Source organism: Bos javanicus, chromosome X (genome assembly GCF_032452875.1).
Source record: "Bos javanicus breed banteng chromosome X, ARS-OSU_banteng_1.0, whole genome shotgun sequence".
Lineage (NCBI taxonomy): Eukaryota > Metazoa > Chordata > Mammalia > Artiodactyla > Bovidae > Bos > Bos javanicus.
Window position 1 is genome coordinate 141,215,397 of NC_083897.1, and position 15,607 is coordinate 141,231,003.

Below are 15,607 nucleotides of genomic sequence, written 5' to 3' on the forward strand. Positions count from 1 at the left end.
AAGGCATTTCTTAGACTTCTCTGGTGGTTCAGGCATTAGGACTCTGTTCTTCCACTGCAGGGGACACAGTTTCCATCTCAGGTTCTGTAAGGTGCATGGTGCAGTCAAGAAAGCAAGGTATTTCTTACACTATTCTTAACAACATTTAGCCATAAATTCAGCCCATGAGATAGCTTTGAAGTAGGTTTTATACTGATAAAGTATGAACTGAACAATGCAGAAAACAATGGAGCTCATTTGAAGAAGGTTGTTTCTTTAAGTTTGTTTTAAGATCTTTCGTTGCAGTGGAATTCTTGGACTTGAATTGACTTCCGTGTTAAGCTGATGGCTATAACAGGTTGAATCATCAGGGTCATCACTTCAGTCCTTCAGTCGTGTCCCGACTTTTTGCTATCACATATATTGCAGCACGCCAGGCCTCCCTGTCTATCACCATCTCCTGGAGTTTGCTCAAACTCCTGTCCATCAAGTCGGTGATGCCACCCAACCATCTCATCCTCCGTTGTCCCCTTCTCCTCCTGACTTCAATCTTTCCCAGCATCAGAGTCTTTTCAAATGAGTCCGTTCTTTGCATCAAGTGGCCAAAGGATTGGCGTTTCGGCTTCAGAATCAGGCCTTCCAATGAATATTCAGGACTGCTTTCCCAAGCTCTCCTCAGAGACTTTATGTGGGTAGCTTGAGATTGTCTACAGCGGGGAATATTTAAATCTTAAAAAATCTACCAGCAGAGGGAATCAGGTTTTCAGCTTCCCTCCCAGTTCTGCTTGGTTAATCCATGTGATTCTTCCAATATGCAACCCTTGTTGAGGGATGAAAACAGCAACTTCGGATCTTGATTTCAAAACATGATGCTGTCCCCTGAGTTTGTAACAACTGTAGTTGCTTTTTAAGATACAAGTCTTGTGGGTGACAGGGACGAGGTTTATCCAGGAAGGAATGTAAAGGGAAAGTGTTACTGCCTCTGTAGTATCCAAGTCTTGGCGACCCCATGGGCTGTATAGCCCACCAGCCTCCTCTGTCCGTGGGATTCTCCAGTCTGAGACACTGGAGTGGGTTGCTATTCCCTTCTCCCAGGGGATCTTCCCGACCCAGGGATCAAACCCGGGTCTCCCACACTGTGGGCAGATTCTTGACCCTCTGAGCCACCAGGGAAGCCAGGAAGGAAAGTAAAGACCATTTTTTTCACTATTGGCCACCACCACTCAGGTTTTCCAGAACTAGCATATACATCCTAGTGGGCCAGATCTGTCTGTAAAAAGAAGGCAGTTGAGCGAATGGAATAATTCAGTGATATTTAATGTTTTTGCTTCTTGTATCTTAAAGACATAGAAACCCAAATGGCAGACTGCATACAGAGAGCCTTGTTTGGGGTTTTTTTGTTTGTTTTTGAGGGTTTTTTGGTGGCATTAAGGGAACCTCTCTGTTCATTTTGCTGACAAGGAAATTTCAAGGTGGTTTATGTTTCATGTCATCCAGGTAGGTGACTTTATTTATTTATTCTTTTTTTTAAAACAACAATAACCTTAAAGCAATATTTAATAAGTATTCGAAACACAGAAAAACATGATTTGTAGTGTTTTATCTTGATTTCAGAAACGCTTGTTGAGGGTGTTAGCTTACAGTAGACCAAAGGAATCAATTCTGTGCAGTCTTCTACTAGTTGTAGTTTCTTTTAGAAACTTAGAATTGTTTCTTTTCAGCTCCTAGTGACAACTGAGCATTCGTGATTTAAATAAATTGTACTGACTGTCTGATGTTTATCAGGAATGGTATGCTTTTAAGTTCTTATGCATGAAACGAATGTCAATTTTAAGATATTTTGAATCATCTTTCATGTTTATTATAGTTTAACGTGTTTCTTCTTAATGTATAGAATTTCCTAAGCAAAGTGTATCAGTGACATTTCAAAAATGTATCTAGATTATTACTTGTTAAAATTAGAGGAATATTTCATATGCATTTCTTTTTAAAATTTGGGAAACCCTTTAAAAATAATTTGATTTCCTTTTTTTTTTTACAACTCACATTCCCTTTTTTTTTTTTGCAGTAGTATTATTTTAACCCTGAAACTGCATTTTCACTGGGTATCAAATTTTTTTTTGCAAGTAACATTTTGAATTTGTTCTTCTTGACATATTTATGTTTCTATGCATTTTGCATCTCCCTATTTCATGTTTTTGAAATCCGATGTAACAGATTTCAGCTTTTTGTATAACGTTTTTTTTCTTTGACTGCGTAGTATCTTTCTTCTGAATTTTTTTGCAAACCTGTTGTTTTTGAATTCTCTTTTTTTTTTCCCTTTATTTTCCTTCTCAATATGACCCCAGGAGCCAAGTCAAAGAAAAACGCTGATGGTATAACGAGTAATGACGGTGGTGAAGATGAAGGTATTTTTTGTTTTTTACAAAGCTCGATCTTGATGCATGATTTTATATCTTTTTTTTTTCTTTTTTCCATTTCAACCTGTTTTTCCTCCCCTTATCTGAAGAGAGTACACTTCTGTGTGCTTATTTATTTTCTTCTTGTTTGGGGATTACTGTCATTTTTAACCACAATGGCCATGTAACCCCCCTGGGAGAATGTAGATACGTGTTTCTCAATATGAAGTGAGTAAGAAAATGCCATTTACAAGGAAACTCACTGTTTTCTTTTTCCTAAGTTTTTTTTTTTTTTGGCTTGATCACAAGAAGAGAAAGTAAGATTTTAAGGCATGCATGTACGCGTTCTTTTCTTTCTTCCAAATGTTCTTTTGTAATTTCGTGTTGTATTTTCGAGCTTCTTCTGTGGACACCAAGACAGCTCAGTACAACTTTTTTTTTTTGGTGGGGGGGGGCGGCTGGCGTTTCCATCTTTGTTTGTTTTTACGATTGTTTCTCCCAAATGTACTGATTCCAAAATAGGGTTTTCAAAGCATCTTCTCAGTAACACACACGAAAAAGTGTCTTGAGGACAATTTGTTATTTCTCTCTGAAACGCATTTTGGAAGCTTTAAAGGAAAAATAAAAATAAAAAGTAGGGGGTATAGCAAAGAATTGAAAAAGGCTGAAAAGCTAGGTCTTTGCATCTCTGTTTTCACACCATGGCTGCTTTCAGAACTTTTTTTTTTCCCCCTCCTAAAAATGTTTAGTTGCTGTGGAGAGTTTCTTTCTGAAGGCTCTCAAACTGTTGGACAGATTACCCACTGGAAGTAGAGTGATGTTTTTTTAAAGACGGAAGATAACGCAGCATGTAAACCATCATTAGCAAGTGGTTATCTTCTTCCTTCAGTGGAACAAATGGTTTCGAAGGAAAGAAACAGCTTAAAATGAGCCTTTGCAGGCTCGGGCAGGTCGGGTCTGCCTCTGTGTGCTCAGTCGCGCAGTCGTGTCCGACTCTTGGCAACCCCACGGACTGTAGCCCACCAGGCTCTTCTGCCCATGCGATTTCCCAGGCAAGAATACTGGAGCGGGCTCCCAGTTCCTTCTCCAGGGGACCTTCCCAACCCAGGGATGCAACCTCGTGTATTCCATTGGCAGGCGGATTCTTTCTGCCCTGAACCATCAGGAAAGCCCGAGGCAGACTGGCATGGATTTCTGACTATTTAAGTTAAAGGGACGAGCGCCCTTGATGGACGTGTGGTTCTCTAGCTAAAAGACAATTTAAAGTGGACCAGAGACCCGTCCTCGCTGGGAAGCAAAAGTTCCCTCAAAAAAAGTTCGCCTTTTTATCACTTGCTTGGTTTTCCCACACTCATAGATTTCTTTCATAAATCAGCAGGTCTCTGACAAAAGCTCTGCCAGGGTTGCCTCCTCACCCGCTATTCTCTCAATATGACTATTATTTAATATTTTGTAGACCCGCATTCAGAACGTTCCCCTTGCTTTCAGTATTCACCGTAGAAGTTTCTTCTGATGCCTCTGGACCACGACAGCTGCCCTGAGTCATCAGCTACCCTGTCCTTGTCAGGCCGCAGACCACCTATAATTTCATCCTTATATAACCAACTACAGGTGTAATTTGCATCTTGCACCCTTGTATGCTTTTAGCGTCTTATTCCTTTTTTTATCACTGGCATCTGTTTTCACAATCCCACCAGCTACCTGTTATATTAAAATGCTTTCTCCTTTTAAATACCAAGAAACTGTTATTTTTTCTTTTCCCCCTAACATTGAATAAATATGACATCTGATTATTTCTTCCCCGAGCTCACAAGAACCTTCTTCTGTGTGTCTCGGAAGGTAATAGCTGTTAATCTAACTTTTTTTTTTTCTCCCGAGGGAACCCCTTAAAACAGTCCGAAAAATGTCAACTTCTTTCTTTCCTGTAATGCAACCAAGAAGGGTAACATAAATAAGAACTCAAGCAGTAAATCAGTGTCCAGAGACACTAGAGGATGGTGTAAAACACCACACTTTATTCGGACGATGGTTGATTAAAGAATTCCACACAGCACATGATGAGTGAGGGCCTCCCAGGAGGCTGCGTGGTGAAGAATATGCCTGCCAGCACAGGAGGTGAAGGTTCATTCCCTGGGTTGGGAAGGTTCCCTGGAGAAGGGCATGACACCCCACTCCAGTATCCTTGCCTGGAGAATCCCATGGACAGAGGAGCCTGGCAGGCTATGGTCCATGGGGTCGCAGAGAGTCAGATGCGACTGAGCGACTGGTGAGTGAAAGATTCAAAAAGGATTTTTTACTTCTTCCTTAAATTTTACATGAGAAAATTGCGCTCTTCTGCTGTGGGTTAAGTATTTACAGACAGATGGGTGGCTTGACACTTTCCTGTACTTTCCTGTACACTTTCCTGTACTTGACTGTGACCACAAGGTTCTATGGCCTCCGGGAGGGTGTCTGGTAGCAACCAGGAGCCTGTTTACAGATGGTGCTCGTAATTCATTTTATGAGCAGCCTCCATCCACATGTTGGTTTATTTCCTTAAAACTCTTTCTTGATCATTCAAACATGTCTCCATCAATTAAGCAAAAAAAAAAAAGTTTTTAAGGAAAAAAAAGTAAATACAAGTACGTGGATACGTTTGCTTTTTTCTTGATAACACACATCCATCACTCGCTCAGTCATGTACAACTCTCTGCGACCCCATGGACGGTAGCCCTCCAGGCTCCTCCATCCATGGGATTCTCCAGGCAAGAATACTGGAGTGGGTTGCTGTTTGGTAACGGGCAGGTATTTAAATGACACACATGTATATGTTTATACATACAGAAATTCCCAGAAGGAATTACAATCAAGGTCACGATTCTTAAACACTACATATAAGCTCAAGGGACGATGAACACCAAAGACGTTATTTGATCACAGCTTTTGAGAAAGCAGACAACTGCTGGCCAGATTTCTCTTGTCACAGACCATTGTAAAGTAGGATTTTCACATCAGTGTCAAAGTCATGGTGACTAAGGATACTCTGGTTTCAGATCACACTGGGAGTTTTTATTCCATGTGGAATTGAGCAGGATTGCAACCTTTTCATCTTGAGGTTGCAGGCTTGTGCCGTCTTTATTTCAGTTCACATCTCTTTCACTTTTTTTTCTCTTTCTGTCACTTCAGTTGGCATATCGTTGCAAACAGTCATTTAGAGAAAAGACACTTGCTTGGGCACCTTCCTTTGCTTTTCCACCCTTCTGTTCTGTTGATCATTTTTAACCATTGTTTTCTTCTTGCAATAGTGTATCGAGAGCTTGGGGTTTCACTACTAGCATTATGTTCTCATCGTTAAGTCGAAAGTGGATCTTGAAGCTCCAATGTTTGACTGAAGAAGGCAGTTACAGTAAAAATTGATAATTTTGAAGTTGACTTTGCACTAACTTAGATAATTAAAATATATGCTTTAGTAGATACTATGTATGTGTGTTAGTTGCTGAGTCGTGTCCGACTCTTTGTGACTCCATGGACTGTAGCCCACCAGGCTCCTGTGTCCATGGGATTCTCCAGGCAGGAACACTGGAGTGAGTTGCGTGCCCTTCTCCAGGGGATCTTGACATCCCAGGGATGAAACCCGGGTCTCCTGCACTGCAAACAAATTCTGTACCACTAATAGAAGCCATGGGCTTCTTCAGTGCATGTCCCCTTCTGGGGTTTGATTACTACGTAGGGAAGAAGTGATTCATTCATCTCAGTGGTTAAATCTGTAGTGTCATAGGTACATATGGAAGCATACCCATACATACAAGCTCATTCCAACGTCTGCATCATTTCTATGAGTAGAAAATGTAGCAACATCGACTATTATCCTTAACCATCTTAACTGTTGTTTTAGTCGCTCAGTCTTGTCCAACTCTTTGCGATGCTAGGCTTCCCTGTCCTTCCGCACCTCCCAGAGTTTGCTCAGACTCATGTCCGTCGAGTCCATGATGCCATCTGACCATCTTAACCGAGGTATTCCTAATTCAAGAAAGGGCCATGCGATGGATTCCCATCCCAACTAGGGAAAGTCACTCACGTCTTTTGGCCGAGTCTCGGTTAATCAGTGTGATTTTTTTTTTTTTTCCCCTTACTTGGCTCTTTCTTGCAGACATCCATGATCAGAACAGCAAGAAGCCGGTGATGGTGTACATCCACGGCGGGTCCTACATGGACGGCACGGGCAACATGATCGACGGCAGCATCCTGGCCAGCTACGGCAACGTCATCGTCATCACGATTAACTACCGGCTGGGGATCCTAGGTGAGTGAGCGCCTGCTGACCACGCGTGAGTTCTGCTTCTTGTTCTGTGGGGGTTCCTTGCTTGCACGAATGTTACTGCAGTTCCTAGGAATCTCTGCTAGAAACCTCACTTAATGCTCCAAGAGGCATCTGTTCCATCACTTTCACGGCGCACCGTCGGTCGGTCCGTCGGTTTTCTTTTTTATCACGCTAAAGATGCATCTGTTGCGTAACTTTCACATTTCCTTTTTGGTTCGTTTCTGTTACTTTTCATATTTTCATCCAGAGACTTCATTCCCTTGGACCGTCCTCAACCGTGAGAAAATTTTGCTTCTTGTTTTGTGGGCTTCGTTGCTTCCACGCATGTTACTCCAACGCCTAGGAATTTTCTGCTACAAACCTCACTTCATGCTACAAGCTACATTCCTTCCCTGACTTTCAGGTAGCACCATCCATTTTCTTTTTTGTTTCATTTTCACATTTTAATCCAATGGTTTCTTTTCCTTGAACCCTCCTCCAACAGATTCAGCCTCCTGGGTCATCGAATGAACTTGGGATGTTATGGAAAGTACTTTTCTTTCTCTGGGCTTGGCTGACATACGCCTGTTGTGCGAACACAGTTGGGTGCTGTCTGATAAAGCGTTTGGTAACAGGTGATAACTCGATAAAGTGGACAATGGGCCATATACATGCGCTTTTGTGGTTTTGTGGCTGTGTTGATCATGAGTTGGAAACGCTTTTACTTACTCTCTAGGATATTGTGTATCTAGTGGATCTTGAAGACGAGAGGCGGTAGGTGGTCACATGACTTGCATTCTCGTGTGATGAAATACTCTTATTTGAATTTTGCAACTTGCTGATATTTAATTTTGTGTAAATTTTACAATTGACTATGAGAAGACCTTGGCTAAGAGCGTAGGAATTCAAGAGCAGCAATCTGTTGTTTTGGTATTATATTCATTTTCACGAACAGTATGGTTGCAAAAAAAATAGCATTTTGATGGCAATGTTTTGAGGCTTATCTGCTGTAGTCTTTCCTGCTCTTGGTCAGTTCATGAAGAATATGCATGGTCTATGTAAGCGCATTTATTTTCTAGGCAAAAATGCACTGAGGGGGCTTCCCTGGTGGTCTAGTGGTTGAGACTCTGAGCTTCCACTGCAGGGGGTACGTGTTCAATCCATGGTCAGGGAACTAAGATTCTGCAGGCCTAGTAGCAAGGCAGAGGGAAAAAAGATGCACTGAGATGGTGCAGAAAATTGAATTTGTAACAGTGTGGCTGTGAGAAAGAGATCTGTGTGTCATAGGATGTTTATGGTAAAAAAAAAAAAAATCTGGACTCAAGGAATTGTGTCAGACAAGAAAACATTGAAAATGTTTTCTCCAGATACACAGGTATCACCAAGAATATTTTATTTTCAACTTGATGTTTGAATTTTGTTGTGAGCATTTCGTTTCATTCACCAGTAAAACACTGACGTATAGAAGACCCCAGGGAAGTGGGACAGTTGTTGAAGTGACTTTCTAATTGAAACATGCAAGATGTCTGCACACTTGTACCTTTGGGAACAGCCATAGAGTACTTGAAATTTCAGGTTTTCAAAAGGGAAACAGTGACAGACATTACTTATTTATCTTATTGTCTTAGACTCCAAAATCTCTGGAGATGGTGACTGCAGCCATGAAATTAAAAGACACATGTCTTTGGAAGAAAAACTGACCAACCTAGTCAGCATATTAAAAAGACATTACTTTGCTGACAAAGGTCCGTGTAGTCAAAGCTATTTAGATTTTTCCAATAGTCAGGTATGGATGTGAGAGTTGGACCATAAAGAAGGCTGGGCACCAAAGGATTGATGCTTTTTAACTGTGGTGTTTCAGAAGACTCTTGAGAGTCCCTTGGACTGCAGGGAGATCCAACCAGTCCATCCTAAAGGAGATCAGTCCTGAATATTCATTGGAAGGACTGATGCTGAAGCTGAAACTCCAATCCTTTGGCCAGCTGATGCGAAGAACTGACTCACTGGCAAAGACCGAGGGCGGGAGGAGAAGGGGGCGACAGAGGAGGAGATGGTAGACAGCATCACTCAGCGTCTAGAGCCTTCTCGTTTCGTGATTTTTATTTCCTTTTCTTTTCTCACGCTGGTGCTCGGAGCCAAATCTTTGTCATTTCCGTTCGTTTCGAAGACTGTGGATCACATGCCCCTCTGAGTATTTTCTTGTTTGTTTGCTTCAGAATCCTCTGGGGAGTTGCCTTGGCTACTGGTGTTTGAGACAGGAAGTGGTGTTCCGTGATCCCTCACAAAAGGTCCATTCTCAGGACGAGGTGGGCAGAGGAAGCCAGGGACCACCACGTGACCCCTGGCAGCGCTTTCAAAGAGCGCAGTGTGGGGGTCTGTATGGAGCATCACCAGCTCCCGTTGGTGCTTTCTGATCGGGGCCGTGGTTTTGGGCAAGCTCTCGCTTTGCAGGAATAGCAAAACATTTCCTCGCCTGAACGCCGTGGCGCTGATGCGACTTAAAAGGTTAGATTTCAAGAGAAATCGACGCCTGTCCCCTCTCTAACGCCCAGCTGGTATTAAGCGGCTTTACGCGGTGATCTCTTATCTGTTTGGCCCGTTTTTTGAATCTGGAACAATTCTGTGGGAATTACACACACCTTCTTTTCTTTTTCTTCCTTTTTTTTTAAAAGAAAGGAAAAAAGCTTCCGATTCTAACTTTCCTCATGTGAACCGTTTTAAGTTTACCTTCTGCTGCTGAGAGTTAGAAGAAACAAATCTTGGGGAGGGCAGCACAGAAGCTGCAAGAGTCACGGCGAGGAAATGAAAGAAGCAATTTAGCATCCCCGAGACAGTCTATTTACATTCCGCGAATGAGTTCGTGTGAAGCCCAACGCCACAGACCCCCTTTTATCTGAAGGTGTGAACGTGTGCCAACTTGGCCGACTGCACAGGGCGATAGATTTCGTTCAAGCGTGACTCGGTCAATCTTTCTCAGACATCTTGCGTGGACTGCTGTCCTCTTGCAAAGCAGGAGGTGGTCGTTTAACTTCTTTGCTTGCAGGGAAAATTGCTATTATCGTTGTGTGAAAATATTTCAAACTGTTGGCATGCAGATATTTATTTTTTTTAATGAGTCAATGAAATGGCACAGCATCCGCTGTGACGATCATCTGTATTAGAGCTTTTCATAGGAGTAGACATTTATTTTACCAAAACATAGAAATCATCTTTTTTCTTCAAAAAGTTGTACATGCCGAAATGCTGTTTTTCTGCCTAAGGAATGGAAAAGCATTGTTTGAGATGATTACTGCCTTTTTTTATTTTTTACAGAGTAACAAATTCTGTTTTCCTATCCTCAAAGAGAAGTTTTGAAAAATGAATGATGGTCAGAAAGAAAACAGGACACTGGCATGGAATAAAAATGCAGTGGGACCTTCTCTCCACTTGCTGTCTGTCCTGTTACATTGAGAAAAGTCAGCTAACATTTCCTGAATCTCTGTAAAAGGTGGTTCTGTTCTCTCCCTTGCGAGGTGATTGTGCACACCACTTGACCGTCCAGTGGCTTTCTGCTTGCGAGGTTTGATAGCCCAGGACTTGCTGCTGTTGCTCAGCTGCTCAGCTGACTCTCTGCCACCCCATGGACTGCAGCACGCCGGCTTCCTTGTCCTTCACCATCTTCCGGAATTTGGTCAAACTCATGTCCACTGAGTCAGTGATGGTAGTGACCGTTAAGCCCAGTTACGGAAAAATTTCCACTGTTATTAATAGCCTTGGACATCTTATTAACGTCACTGTTGAGTCACTGGGACGCGGGGAAAAACTAGCCAAAAATGTAATGTTGTAGTATCTATCCAATACCACCTAAATTTGCATTTATCATTCTTTCGAAAAACAAGGACAAAGCACTTGTAATAGGAGGTCAATGAGATTATCCCCACATTTGCTTTTCAGACAAGGAATGTTTTCTTTCATCAGGACTGCCTAAGGCAAACCTTGCTTAGCTAGTGAGCACCTAATTTATTGTCTAATCTAGGACTCTTTGGGAAGTGTTAATATTGCTGCTGGGCTTTCAGTGTGGTTTTGTATTCCTGAGAGCGGGTCCTTGATTGCTGATACAGTTTCCTTAAAATCTCTATTGACGGGCCACTGTGACACGTCTTCGTAATATGATGTGTGCCCCCAGCCATGATGTTTGAAAAAAGCAAGGCTCTTGTTGCAGTAGATCCAAGGCTTTGTCCACCCATCCAGTGTCTAACCTCTGAAGCCCACTTAATTGTACTCTTCCTGTCTTTGACCCACGCGTGGCATTAAGACCACTGACCTAATGAACGACTTCATCAGACTTCTCGCCTGACGAGTATGTTACAGTCTGATGAAATGTCACCCATACCGTGGTATATAACTGCCTTTTTTCAAGGATTCCCCGAACATCAGAAACACATGCTCACTTTTCATGCACACACAAGCAAATTTCCATCTGGGCAACTCAGTGGCTCCCTTCTATTAAAACATTCCGGCTCCTTCTCTGCTGAAAAACGTCAGTTTTCTATTTAGCTGGTATGTACATTTCTTTTTCACTTAAGAGTTGAAGATGCCATCTACTGTTTGGTACTTTGACCATTTCCCCCCCCCTATAAATCTTTATTCTTTATTTGACTTTATCTTTTCCTACAGATTTTCTTTTGGATTTCTCATGGAAGTCATTTTCCCATCAGGTCAAAAGTTTGTGTGTGTGTGTGCATGCCCACGCACACTCTGTTGCTAAGTCATGTCCAACTCTTTGCAATCCCATGGATTGTAGCCCTCCAGGCTCCTCTGTCCATGGAATTTTTCAGGAAAGAATAACTGGACTGGGGAGAAAAAAAAGAGAATACTGGAGTAGGTTGCCACTTGTTACTCCAGGGGATCTTCCTCACCCAGTGATCTCTTTACCCCAGTGATCCTCTTGTCTCTCCTGCATTAGCAGATGAATTCTTTATCCCTGCTGCCACCTGGGAAGCCCCCAAAACTTCATCAACATATCCATAAAGGAAAAAAAAAAACACACCATCTCTCCCTTGTGGCATCTTCATGCTTCCCTCCCAAGCCCATTCTCTTGTCTCACCTATCAGGTTCCCTCTGGTTAGATTTCCACCTTGAAAAACTTGCCTTCTCATCCTCCAGAGAGAACGTCTTCACTAGTCAGTGATGGGAGAAGCTACATGGATAGAGGAAATATGAGGTATTGCCCTGAGGGGAAAGAAAAGCAAATGTGAAGAAGTACAGGAGGTCTGAGAAAATTGGGTGTGTCCAGACACTTTATGTAGGACCGCTCACAACTCCCGATGCTGGGAAAAACTGAAGGCAGGAGGAGAAGGGGGCAGCAGAGGATGAGATGGCTGAACGGCATCACTGACTCGATGGACATGAGTTTGAGCAAGCTCCTGGAGTTGGTGATGCACAGGGAGGTGTGGCATGCTGCAGTCCGTGGGGTCGAAAAGAGTCGGACATGACTGAGAGACTGAACCGCGAAGCCAAATGGGGATGGAAGGAGCCAGTGGAAGCCCTTAGAGTAAGACCCTCCGTGGTGGGTGTGCCTGGGGGTGACTGGCCAGCCTGCAAACAGGCTTCCAGCCTCTGTGTCTGCAGTGATCACTGATGTTGTTCTAGAGGCAGTGGGGGATGGAGGAAGGTATATCCATTAGAGTCAAGATGACATAGTTATATAGGACGGACACCCTGCAGCAGGGAAGAAGGTCAAGCTTCCTTGGTCCAGTCAGAGTGCTCAGTCACTCAGTTGACTTTGACTCGTCATGACTCTGTGTGCTGTAGCCCGCCAGGCTCCTCTGTCCCTGGGATTTCCCAGGCAAGAATACTGGAAAGAAAGGGGAAGTGTTAGTCGCTCGGTCGTGTACCGTTCTTTGTGATCCCCGTGAACTCTAGTCCACCAGGCTCCTCTGTCCACGGGATTCTACAGGCAAGAATACTAGAGAGGGTTGCCATGCCCTCCTCCAAGGGATCTTCCCCACCCAGGGATCGAACCCACGTCTCTTTTGTCTCCTGCCTTGGCAGGTGGGTTCTTTACACTGCTCTGTCAAGCCTTCCGTGATCCAAAAGTTTTGCAATAGAGGAAAAAAACAAGATGCTTATCCCTCCCCTCTGCTAAACAGAAGGTCTTTCGTCATCTTCATCAGTAGCTCTGTGTACATTTAATACTCGCTGGGAAACTGTCAATCTGGTCTCTATTGTTGCTGGTGTGTTGATAAGTACCAGGACCTTGGACAAAAAAGTCAGGTTTCATGTCTCTGATCATTGACTTAGGTTTTCCTCTTCTGCCTCCTGGTGGATGAAAATGCCCATTGCATTTGTTGATTTGTCCCGCACATCAGGAGGAGGTTAGGTTGACAGTGAATGCTCTATTTCTGGGATTTTAGAAGCGCATGAGGAGGGTAGATAGGGAAACCATTATGGTGGGATAAAGAACCATAGTGGTCATGAGATAGATGTCACTTCAGTTCAGTCTCTCAGGCGTGTCTGACTGTTTGCGACCCCATGGACTGCAGCATCCCAGGCCTCCTCCCTGTCCGTCACCAACTCCCAGAGCATTCTCAAGCTCATGTCCATCGAGTCGGTGATGCCACAGAGAAAAGTAATACTCTGCAGCAGATAAAGGCACTGAGGGGTGGCAATGAATTTGACGGGTGATGAGAAGCTACAATAGAAAAGATTTTTTTGTTCGATCTCAAATGCACAAAATTATTGATTATCTTATGATAGAGAATTTCCTCCAACTCTTGAATGATTCAGAATTTCTTCAAAGAAGTTGGCTTGTTATTTTTGCATGCATAGTCTCTTTTGGAAATCACAGCGTTCAGACATGTTTGACAGAAGAGTCTATTCTAAAAGCACATGTTGGGACTTCCCTGGCTGTCCATTGGTTTGGAAGCCACCTTCTGATGCAGAAGACACAGGTTTGATCCCTGGTCCAGGATCTAAGATCCTATATGCCCCGGGGCACCTGAACCCTCGAATGCCTCAACAAAAGATCCCACATTCTGCAACTAAGACTCGAATCAGCCAAAAATAAATATATAAATTCATTAATTATGTTAAACAGCACATGTATGTGCTTAGTCGCTCAGTCATGTCCAACTCTTTGCAACCCCGTGGACTACAGCCCTCCAGGCTCCTCTGTCCATGGGAATTCTCCAGACAAGAATGCTGGAGTGGGTTGCTGTGCCCTCCTCCAAGGGATCTTCACAACCCCGGGACTGAACCCAGGTCTCGCACATTACAAGCATATTCTTTACCATCTAAGCCACCGGGGGAGCCCATATGTTGCAGTTAACTGATTTGAGGGTGTCACATGAACTTTTCGGAGAAGGCAATGGCACCCCACTCCAGTACTCTTGCCTGGAAAATCCCATGGATGGAGGAGCCTGGTGGGCTGCAGTCCATGGGGTCGCAAAGAGTCAGACACGACTGAGTGACTTCCCTTTCACTTTTCACTTTCATGCACTGGAGAAGGAAATGGCAACCCGCTCCAGTGTTCTTGCCTGGAGAATCTCAGGGACCGGGGAGCCTCGTGGGCTGCCGTCTACGGGGTCGCACAGAGTCGGACACGACTGAAGCGACTTAGCAGCAGCAGCAGCAGTAGCAGCATGAACTTTTGCTAATGATCACCCAGGGCATCCGTGAAACAGTGCTCTTTCTTGGATGTTTTCTTGGACGTTTGCCTCGAAAACAGAGTCTGCGATGATGACTCATTCTGAAAGAAAGAATCCAGTTTCTCTGCCTGTGCCCTTTCTTCCTTTGGCTTTGCACACAGCAAAAGAGGGGCTGATCGATTTTCCTTCATTAAAGGGTGGTTTCTATCTTCATGGGGATAAACACACACAAACATCATTCTAAATGAAACGTGTGAGACTTCGCTCGTGGTCCAGTGTTTAAGACTCTGTGCTCCCACCATGCAGCAGAAGGTCCCCAATTTAGTTTCCTCATTGAGGAACTAAGATTCTGTACACTGCACAGCCAAAAAAAAATTTAAAAAATAATATGTTTTGAGTCATGACTTTAAAAAAAACGGAAAGGAAAGAAAGGTGTGACTGGTATTTGAGTTGGGAAGAAGACAGTGTAGTGTGATTAAAAAAAAAAAAAAAAAAAAAAACTGGTGAGTTCCGAGGAGTAGCATTGAATTTGAGAGCCTCCAACATTTGCTTGATTGGTGTGAGCCGGAAATTCAGTTTCAGGCAATGATTCCATCCGAGAAATGATTTTTAACCAACACCGGTAAGAGACATACCTGCTTTTTTCCTGCATACCTTTTCTTCCTCTCTCAGATGTAGTTAAAGAATTAGTCCTTAGTCCTAAGTCAGATCATTGAAAAAAATCTCTAAAAGGCAATTGGAGTGTGAACTTGAAAGACCTTTGGGGCTGAAACGCTCCAAGACTGTACACATTCTGGCCTGCAGACCATGTTTCTTTTTCTTTTTCCCCTCTCACACACTGGACTTTCCATCATGGTCTTTATGAAAATAAATCCTTGCGTACACAAGGATCAGAGAGAATATGTTTTTCTGGTTTTGGATGTGTACCGTTTTAAAGTCTTTATGGAATTCTGTTACAGTATTGCTTCTGTTTTATACTCTGCTTATTTGGCCCCGAGGCATCTTAGCTTACTGGGATCTTCGCTCCTTGACCAGGGGATTGAACTCTCACCCTCTGCAGTGAAAAGTGAAGTCTTAACCTCTGAACGACCAGGGACGTCCTCAAAGAGAATATTTTAAGGGTTAAAATGTAACCCAGAAATGGCAGATATGCTATGCATTTAACAATGTAAATCATTAAAAAAAAAAAATTTCAACCCATCAGTTCGGTTCAATTTAGTTGCTCAGTCGTGTCCGACTCTTTGCGACTCCATGCATCGCAGCACGCCAGTCCCCCCGTCCATCACTGGTTATTGTTTTTTTTTACAGCATTATAGAGAAAT

The 15,607-nt window shown here is 43.2% G+C and overlaps 1 protein-coding gene across 2 annotated transcripts in view; it reads left to right on the forward strand.

The window, feature by feature from the left end:
- NLGN4X (neuroligin 4 X-linked) overlaps window positions 1-15,607 on the forward strand; it is a 388,593-nt gene that overhangs the window by 231,387 nt on the left and 141,599 nt on the right. Inside the window, exons 5-6 of one of the 2 annotated variants that reach the window (XM_061408220.1) lie at window positions 2,328-2,387; window positions 6,508-6,660. In XM_061408220.1, coding sequence (XP_061264204.1) covers window positions 2,328-2,387; window positions 6,508-6,660 — 213 coding nt within the window. The remainder of the gene's footprint in view (window positions 1-2,327; window positions 2,388-6,507; window positions 6,661-15,607) is intronic. The other variant, XM_061408219.1, reaches the window with a different exon arrangement.